The sequence below is a fragment of the Amaranthus tricolor genome, chromosome 2 (assembly GCF_026212465.1).
Source record: "Amaranthus tricolor cultivar Red isolate AtriRed21 chromosome 2, ASM2621246v1, whole genome shotgun sequence".
In the NCBI taxonomy this organism is placed as follows: Eukaryota; Viridiplantae; Streptophyta; class Magnoliopsida; order Caryophyllales; family Amaranthaceae; genus Amaranthus; species Amaranthus tricolor.
Genome location: NC_080048.1, coordinates 36,701,806 through 36,711,593, shown reverse-complemented (window position 1 = coordinate 36,711,593; position 9,788 = coordinate 36,701,806). Strand labels below are relative to the sequence as shown.

At 32.7% G+C, this 9,788-nt stretch overlaps 1 protein-coding gene across 1 annotated transcript; it reads left to right on the top strand.

Annotated features, from left to right (window-relative positions):
* The first annotated feature begins 1,333 nt into the window (after positions 1–1,333).
* Positions 1,334–7,492, top strand: LOC130806794 (probable protein phosphatase 2C 52). The gene is made up of 6 exons (XM_057671994.1): positions 1,334–1,879; positions 2,507–2,933; positions 3,020–3,364; positions 3,441–3,558; positions 3,642–3,865; positions 6,733–7,492. Exons 2-6 carry the CDS (start codon positions 2,670–2,672, stop codon positions 7,210–7,212), a joined length of 1,431 nt encoding a protein of 476 aa, XP_057527977.1. The 5' UTR covers positions 1,334–1,879; positions 2,507–2,669; the 3' UTR covers positions 7,213–7,492.
* The last annotated feature ends 2,296 nt before the right edge of the window (positions 7,493–9,788 follow it).

The following is a 9,788-nucleotide window of genomic DNA, read 5'->3' as shown; positions in this document are numbered from 1 at the left end:
TTTATTATTGGAACAATAAAAAAGGTTTATAAATTAAAATAGAATATATAAATTTAGACAAAAAATTGACAATAAATATAGAGGATTTATAATAATGAAACTAAAATATTTTTTTATTAATAGGTCAAAATATATTGGAGTAAATTACAACTAAGTTTAACCAAAGTCTTACAAGCATTTTCAATTTAACATCTCAGTTAATATTTCAAAATTATTTCCCTAATTTTTAGTTTAATTTTCAACCAATTTGGATATGAATAAAATACTAATAGACATATAGACATGATCACTCATGACTCATGAGTCATGAGCATTTGATAAAAAGTAAGTACTCCTACTTTGATCTTTGAAGTTCAAATTGAAAAGCACAACATTAAAGTGAATAGAGTATCCGTCCATCCATCATTTTGAATATTTTCTTAGCAACTTTAAAGACATTGAAAAGTTGAGAATGGAACACTATCTCGATTAAAGCTTGGTAACATTTGAGTCTAGCTATATCTATCCATCAAGTAGTTTACTCGTGTGAATTAGTAATTGTCGAATTTAGTTTTTGCACGTTTGTCGGTGCACATATTCAACCGTAAATATTTTAAATTGTGTTTAATTTTAAATTATAACTACCTATTGATTTTAGTAAAATTTACATCAAAACGAATCAAACAAGACTCCACTTAACTATGTTTTAACTTACAGATTAAAAATAAAATACAAATTTAAAGTAATCGATAAATAAAATCAAAAAAATCAAATGAGCCAATAATACTAAATATGAGAGATTGGTGAATAATAAATGTATCTCATCTTTGTATCTTTAATACTATCTTAAGTGGGTAGTTTACCTAGTGAGTAAACAAAATTGTCTCTGTACCACTCTCTTCCAAACTAACCTCCAAGTTCCATTTCACCTGATCTTCCCCTACCCTCAATCTACAATGTACTAAACAAATCTCTGAGTTCCGTTTCAACCTGATTTTTCCTTATTCTCAATCTATAATGTAATAAACAAACCTCCGAGTTCCATTCCAACCTGATCCTTCTCTATACTCGATCTACAATATAATAAACAAAATTCTGAGTTTCATTCCAACATGATCCTTCCCTATACTATACTCGATCTATAATGTAATAAACAAAGCTTCGAGTTTCACTCCAACCTGATCATCCCCTAAACTCGATCTACAATATAATAAACAAAACTCCGAATTTCATTCCAACCTGATCCTTCCCAATCTAATAAACAAAATTCCGAATTTTATTCCAACCTGATCCTTCCCAAACTAATAAAAAATTGGAGTTACTCGTATAGTCCTATCCTATGAATTATAGTAATATCTTTTCTTGTTTGATCAATACAACCTAATATAAACAATTAAACATAGACATTAAACAGTACTGCCTTCTGTCCTTGACAGTCACACTTCCACACTCCACTCAACTCTACCTGTCAACTGTCAACACACCTTTCCCCTTTGCTTTTACATTCAATGCACCATCTTTAACTACTCCCTTCCTCAACCCTCCTCTTCTTCTTCTTCCCTGATCTCAATTCTCCACCACTTATACATTCCCAAACCCACTTTTCCTCTCTCATACTCCATTGAAGAACATACCCTTTTCTGCTCCTTGATTTTCTCTTCCATTTTCTACCATTTTTTGACTCCCAAGTTTTAGTCTTTTCAATTTTTTATGTTTTTTTGTTAAAATTGGTGGATCTCATCTTATGGGTTCTTTTTCTACTGCTTTTGGATTTTATCAGATAGTGCTTTGACAATTTACATCTTTTTTCTTCTTTTTCTACTCCCCCTTTCCCTTTTATCTCTCCAACTTTAGTTCAATTTTGAATCTACTTCTGGGTTTTCAGTATTCTGCCGGAAAGGTAAGGTTTCTGACCAAATTTGTATTTTTGCATTAATTTTTTACTAATTGGTTCTTTTTTTATTCATCCATTTTCGAATTTCTCAATGTTTTTAGGATAGGGGTTGAAAAACATTAGGAAGTTTGAGCTGTTTGGTTCTCCAAGTCAAATCATTTCCCTAGATTTTGTTGCTACTTGGACCAATTTTAATTTGTTTAATTACAGTACTATAATTTAATCCTTTTTTTTTTTTTTTTTCCCCATTTGGGGTTTTGGGTCTACTTCATTAAGGAAAAATATACCTCTATTTTTGAGTATTAAATTAGCCACTTGTATGAAGAACAAGATGATTTGGACACTCTGCTTTATATTCTAAATGCATTGGTCACATGGGTTAACCTTATAATACTGATTATGTTTGTTTATTTATGTGGGGAGATTATTTTCTATGTCCTTTGTGTGATTATAAATAATAAATTATTAGGGTTTTGTATGTTTTAATGCTGGCATTTGTGTTTTGTAGTTGTTATGATCATTACCATCCAATTAATCCCCATTTTGACTAAGATTAAATAGCAATTGATCATAGTTATGCCATTAAAATACCTAGTTTGACGCGTGGCGTGCTGTTATTTCTATGCTCAACAGTTTGGCTGTTTGTGGGCTCTCATCTGTTAGATTGTATGTGAAGCTGGAGTTATATATGATAGATGAGCACTAATTTAGGTTGAATCCTGTTTTGAGGATAAGAGAAGGAGTCTTGTTGGGTTGAACCTACTTTAAATGTGCTGATTTTCCCGGGTTTGAGCAAATGGGTGGTTGTATTTCAACAAGTAGTCAAAGTACTTGTAGTAGTAGAAGCAATGGAGAGACAATGCAATCTTCATGTTGTTTAGGGATGCGATTGTGCGGTTGGAAGAGGAATAAAAGAACTTTTTCCGATCATATTGCCACATTGCAGCATCTGTCATCTATACCTAATCGAATAGTTATGAACGGGAAGAGTCGTAGTTCGTGTATATTCACTCAGCAAGGTCGTAAAGGGATAAATCAAGATGCCATGATAGCTTGGGAAGTGAGTATTTCCCTTCCTAAATTTTGTTTCTCATGATCTATACTTGCTTGGTGCTGATAGGTAACGTCGAAACATTTGCATTGCAGGATTTTATGATAGATGATGTAATATTTTGCGGTGTATTCGATGGTCATGGGCCTCATGGACATCTGGTTTCTCGCAGAGTGAGAGATACTTTGCCATTAAAAATATTGTCGCTACTGAATTCTAGCCCGGCAAAGGAAGGTGGGTCAAGTGGTACTTTCGGTAATGGGGATCTTCAATCAGAGGCCGCAACAGCCGAGAAAAATGATTCAAGTGAAGATAATATCAGTTCACTATGGAGGGATGTTTTTCTTAAATCTTACAAGGCTATGGATAAAGAGCTGAGATCACATCCTAATTTGGACTGTTTTTGCAGTGGGAGCACGGCTGTTTCTATTGTGAAGCAAGTACGTCATTGTATATAATCTCTATATTATTCATATCTGGCATTTTCTCCGTTTATTCTTTAATCTGCGATTGCAGGGTTCAAATCTGTTCATGGGAAGTATTGGGGATTCTCGGGCAATCATGGGGTCTATGGATAGCAATGATACTTTGATAGCAATCCAATTGACTGTTGATCAGAAACCAGATTTACCGAGTAAGTATGTTTAAATATATGTTGAGATTTTCAAGTTCATTGCTCATTACCAAATCTAATTAGTTTTCAAAGTTTCATTTCAGGGGAAGCTGAAAGGATTAAACAATGCAAAGGCAGGGTTTTTGCATTGCAAGATGAGCCTGAAGTTTCTAGAGTTTGGCTGCCATTTGATGATGCCCCTGGGTTAGCGATGGCTCGAGCATTCGGTGATTTTTGTCTAAAAGAATACGGGGTTATCTCTGTACCAGAGTTTTCTCATAGGACTCTGACAGATAAAGATTTGTTCATCGTATTGGCTTCTGATGGGGTAAGCATGGTTTCTCCTTCCATTCTCTGTTTTATTTATTTATTTATTTATTTATTTATTTATTATTATTTTTTATTTCAAAGTTTGTTGCTTTTTCAATCATCAAATAGCACCGTTATAACATTGATGCTAACTTCATCAAATAGCACCGTACACGAAGTTGGGTTAATATGTATGGAATTATTTGAAGGTAATGCATTTATACAAAATTCCTAGAAGAAATGCATTTTTGACTTGTCCGACAACCGGTCTTAGAAATTTAGTGAACTATTTGTGGAATATTTCACAATAAAATGTGGATTTTTGCAAGTGTTAGACATCACTACTTTTAGTATATGATGTTAATTAGATTGTCTTATATTTTTTGTACCTGTTTTCGATTCTATGTTATTTGCTAGGAGCCTTCGAGTGATAATGAGTGAAGGAAATCGAGATCAAGCAAATAATCTATTGCCTTTGAACGGTGGATACATAAAATGTATGGACACAAAGTAGTTCCTTGAAAGTCATGAATGTATTTTAACCTTGAAAGTCAACTAAATAGGGACATAAATTTGTTGAAAATCTTATTTCTTTAGGAAAAATGAAAGATACAATCCTAATTATGATCATTTTGCTCAGAATAATCCCAACTCTAGGGTTTTTTGTAGAGTAATTCCTATTCCAAACTATGCTTCTTATCTTCTTTCTATCTCTAACACTTCCCTATATTTGGTGTATTATGCTATTATCATTTGAAGACGTTAATTTGATATAATTGCTTCTTTCGGTTATGATTACAAATCACTTACACGCATTACTCTCAAACATGTTTTATAAGCATTCAACGTTATTCATATTCATTTATTTTGATTTACACAGAATTTACCATTCAGTCGGAGTGATGATGGATTTTAATTTTACATTCATGATTATTTTGCTGAAATGACAATTTTATAGTGAGTGATAAATGTAGTTGCCATCCAATTTCAAGATGTTTTATTGTGATCGGGGGTAAGGCTGGAGAAACCCACATCTGTTTAATCTTGTGGATTGTTTCTCATTCTTGGTAAATATATTATGATGTATCAAGTTGAAATTGGTTTTTTTGTAGTGAGGTTTAAGTCTTATTGGCTCATAAAGATCAGCCCAAACTTCCTATCAAGTTTTGAATCATAATATATTTTGGGTCTGCTATAAAGTTTGCGACTCCTTTTTCTAGGTGTGTTAAGGCTCAAAACATTCAACATCCATTTATATAAGCTCAACTTGTTTTAAGTTTTAGGATTTACTAAAGTTATAAAAGCAAAATGTGAAATTTTCATATATAAATCTTTTTTTTTTATTTTGGGGAGAATTTACCATTTAGAATAAAGAATTATTTTATTTACAATTCTCTCAATTCATTGGATTTGAATGGTTGGAAATGCACCGGTAGTGGACAGAAATTCACTCTTCAGTGTTGGCAAAACAACATGAACAATTCACTCATGATAGTATGAAAATTGATCTAATAGTTTCCTCAGAAAACTGAATTTCTTGTTTGATTTGATCAAAGTAAATTAAGTCTCAAATTGAGCTCCTCACCCATTTCTCAATTGAGCATACAACCAATGTCTCGAATTGTCACCTATTCTTGTGCTGGAACCCATATCCTGGCGCCAAGTAGGCGGCTAAACAATATCGAGCTGTCACCTATTCTTGTGCTTGAACCCATAGCAGAATATGACAGAAGATGCATTGGCCTCTCGCCCCACACCTACTACTTGATCTAGCTGGCTTCATCATGTTACCCTGTTCCTTAGCTAAGCTAACCAAACCTATGATACGGAATTTAATAACTACATCTACCATCCAAACTAGCATCAACCTTTTGTTTTGGTCATTTATTGACTTAAATGCTATAAAATCACCTATGAAATGCAGAAACCACTTGATACTTTATGCTAATTTATGTATATTTATGTGAACCATAGTAGTGCAAAAATGCGGCGACGGTCGCAGTCACAGTCACAGTAACGACACGATGATGCGGTAACAAGAGTGATGTGTGTATCTTGATGCCAAATATCGGTCGAACACATGGGATAGCCCAAAACGCGGGAAATATTGGTTCTGTTTTTAAAAACCTTTACAATGCAGACAATGCAACGCGACTTTGTTTTTTCACTATGGCGTGGACCACACGATTAATCCAAAGTGGTTCAAAAAATCATTTTCCTTATTATTTAATGCAAATGCATTACTAGTTGGTGTGGACCACCTGATTGAACACATACTCCTTAATTTTCCTTGGTCCTTGTGCCCACCTACTATGTTGCAAGTAAAAAAACCATGAAGTACTTTTAAAACTTGGGCCGTGGAAAGGTTGTTTCTAAGATATGCCTAGATTCATCTAATTAGCTAAATTTGGTTTGATTTTCTGCACTTGTTTGTTTTGTATATTATGGGATTGTTTTAAGTATGTGGTATTCCTGCACTTTTGTAATTTAGATGAACATATTGGAGCTATACAAGCTACTAACATTACATGACATTACCCTGATGCTGCTAAAGTAGCTCCCTAGCATGTATGCAATCTTGGATTGCAAATCTCCATCTGCAGCTTCGCTTAAATAAGTTTTGCACATGATTCAATAAGCCATTTTTACTCTAATCCTTCATAATCCAATACTAGTAGTACCTGTGTTGGAGTTAAATATGTACATATCTTGGGGTCTCAACCATTAGCTTAAGCTTTTGGTTGAATTGGTTTCTTGATAACCTGCACATCTTATCGTTGGGGGAAGAATTTATATTTTATACCAATATCTCAATTAGTTGATTGCCATAGGCCTTGACATGTTAGATGTGTTTCTAATATTCCTTTTCTCCTTACTTTTTTAAAGGTTTGGGATGTCTTGAGTAACGAGGAAGTCGTAGAGATAATATCAACTTCTCCATCCCGAGCATCAGCAGCACGAGTATTGGTTGAATCAGCAGCCCGTGAATGGAAGCTCAAATACCCGACCTCAAAGATGGACGACTGTGCGGTTGTTTGTCTATTCTTGGATGGAAAAATGGATTCAGAATCAGATTACGACGAGCAATGCTTCTCTTCCGTCACAATCCAAAGCAACATTTCTGGTGGGCCAATGGAATCGGAGGATGGTCAGCATTCGGAGCCATCGTTCCAGAGAAATATCACTGTTAGAGCAACAGAAGAAAACGACTCATTCCGAAGATTGCCAGTAGAAGTACTAACTGTAGGATCTATACTGGCTGAAGACGAAAACTGGTCAGGTTTAGAAGGGGTTACCCGTGTCAACTCCCTCGTTCAGCTGCCTAGATTCTCGGAAGAAAGGCCGAATTCCGGACCCATTGGATAGAGCTTGGCTTCCCCTTATTTCGGGTTCGAAAGGTCCAAAAAAAAAAAGGCTTGTTAAATTAGCCTTTTACTAGTTGATGTTACTGTGAAATGTAAAGGATATGAAATAGATATATGGCTTTGTATTTCCCTTGAAAATGTGTCCATCTTTTTGTAGTGATGTTCAATATTTTTGTGTTACCCTCCATTTAGGGACTGGTGAAATTTGGTACAAAGTTTTTGTGTATAGATGTCTTTGTTGATTTCTACAATCTTTTTAATGGGAAAATGTTTGTTTCATAGATACTTGAATGGTTGAGCCCTTTTCTATAGGGTTGGTTATTCAGATGGAATCTGGCTATTATCTGATTCGATCCGAAGAAAATAATTATAACTCTAAATTTGATTAAAGTCGAATTGGACTCAAATCTTAGAAAAAATCCGACTTTTAACTCTAACTTTGTTTATATTTTCAAAAAAATTTGTAATTTTTAAAAATTGATAAACGCATATAAGTGTTCTTATTTTGTCTTTTGATTTGCATTCATCATTGGCAGTAGTGAGTAGAGTTCACTAAGACCCAATGTAACTGCATTACGTAAGGTTGACATTTCATTTATTATTATTTGGATAACATATTAAATTTAGTTTCTATTAATAGCATTCCCTAAGTGATTCATTTAGTGGATATATATAGGATTCTTAGTGATGCAAGAAGTGGATATCCAAGGCTTAGAGTCCGCATCAAACAACTATTCTTGTAAGAGACCGTCTCTAAAACAGACGACTTCGAAATAAGAAGTCCACATTTTTATTTTCTCTTTAATTTGTATTAATTGGACTATATAGCTTATATATCTAATGTGTCTTTCAAAGAGACCGTCTCTCACGACAATTTGTGTTAATGAATAGTCTTCCTGCAACTGTCATTGTGGACATAATTAGGTGAACGCAAATACATGGTCTCATAATGAGATCATCTCTATTGGATTAGCTGAATGTATACTTATTGTCTCAAAAGTTATCACTTATAACCTTAAAGTGAGCACTTACAATTTTAAAGTAATCACTTTTTTAGTCTTATAACAAATTACTTACAATTTTAAAACGATCACTTAAAATAGAATAATCATATAAATTTGTTTTATGTTGAAACAACCTCATACAAAATTTGAAAATACATTATTCTCGACATTATTACTTTATGAATCAAGGTTATTAAAACATTTTTTGAAAATTTTTTGCAAATATTCAAGTTAGACTTTTGGGATTTTATTAGGCCGATGATTCGGATAACTATTATGAGATTTTTTTTTAATGAATAAAAAATTCCAAAAAATTCTTTTCATATTAATATACACCAACACGACATCTATAATTGCAAAGAGAAAATATGTCTTTATACACAAAATGGACTAAAAACATAATGGTTTGGTAGAACATAATAATGAATAAACTAAAACCATTTGATCAAACGGCCAAAACAAATTGCGATAAGTTAGAGTTGAATTATAAAAGTATTTGTGGTTCAATGGATAGAGTATTTATATGTGATGCAGAAAATTTGGAGTTCGACTCCTATTAGACGCAGGTATCAATTGAAAGGTTATTTAATTGTGCGCATCTCTCATCACTCCCTCTTTGGAGGAACGAGTATGATTAGATCGCATCTTTCAGGAAAAAAAGACTCCCCATCCGAATTTTACCTTGTGCGGAATACTAAAAGTATCCTTTATCCGGAGTTGAATTTAACCAACATCTTTTTCATATTTTCATTTTTTTACTTCTAAAATATATGTCAATATTTTAAAATCGTACCTATTATTTTTTAAGAGGTGAAATTTCAATGAATTAATTTGGATTCAAATAAAAAATTAAGACATATAGACATGGAGTGGTGATCACTTATGACTCATGAGAAATGAACTCATGAATATTACGGATAACGGATATGTAAAAATTATACAAGTTTCACATCGTATTTGTCCCATTTAATGTATATACATTTGGTGGATATGTGTTGTGTATGTATGTATTTGTCTTTATCTACATGTTCTGCTTCATATCTACAATGTATGACTTTATATCAATTTTTTACATTTTTGTTAAAATTATTGACAAAACATTAAGAATATAACTTTTATTTGTATTACATTGTATGGTTTATAAAATTAGATATACATTTAAATTTTTAAGAAATTGCAAATTTATAAAGCACATGTAATACAAACATAAAATTAATGTGAGACGAATATAAAATATGAATATACCCAACAATTAAGCATAGTAAATAAAAATTTAATTTGAATGCATAAAATTTTAAGTGGATATACCGCACTCCAACTCATTTTGCCACCTATGAATGTGAGGAGTTAATAAAAAAGTGAGTACTCGCACAACATTAAAGTCAAAAGAGGATCTGTGTGTTCATTATTTCTATAGTCTTAAATATCTCAATTATACGTGTTAATTCACGTTATTATCTCGATTTCGAGTTAGATATTTACATCGAATTAAAATTAAGTTTTGTATCCATATTAATTTTTATATTATAGTAAATTTATTTTAAGATAGGGTTAAAGTTAAGTTCGATTATAA

What these genes read in the sequence shown, in the direction of transcription:
- LOC130806794 (XM_057671994.1), top strand. Translation starts at nt 2,670, where the DNA reads ATGGGTGGTTGTATTTCAACAAGTAGTCAAAGTACTTGTAGTAGTAGA. An exon ending in ATGCCATGATAGCTTGGGAA is followed by an intron (nt 2,934 to 3,019) that starts GTGAGTATTTCC and finishes TTTGCATTGCAG; the next exon opens with GATTTTATGATAGATGATGT. An exon ending in CTGTTTCTATTGTGAAGCAA is followed by an intron (nt 3,365 to 3,440) that starts GTACGTCATTGT and finishes CTGCGATTGCAG; the next exon opens with GGTTCAAATCTGTTCATGGG.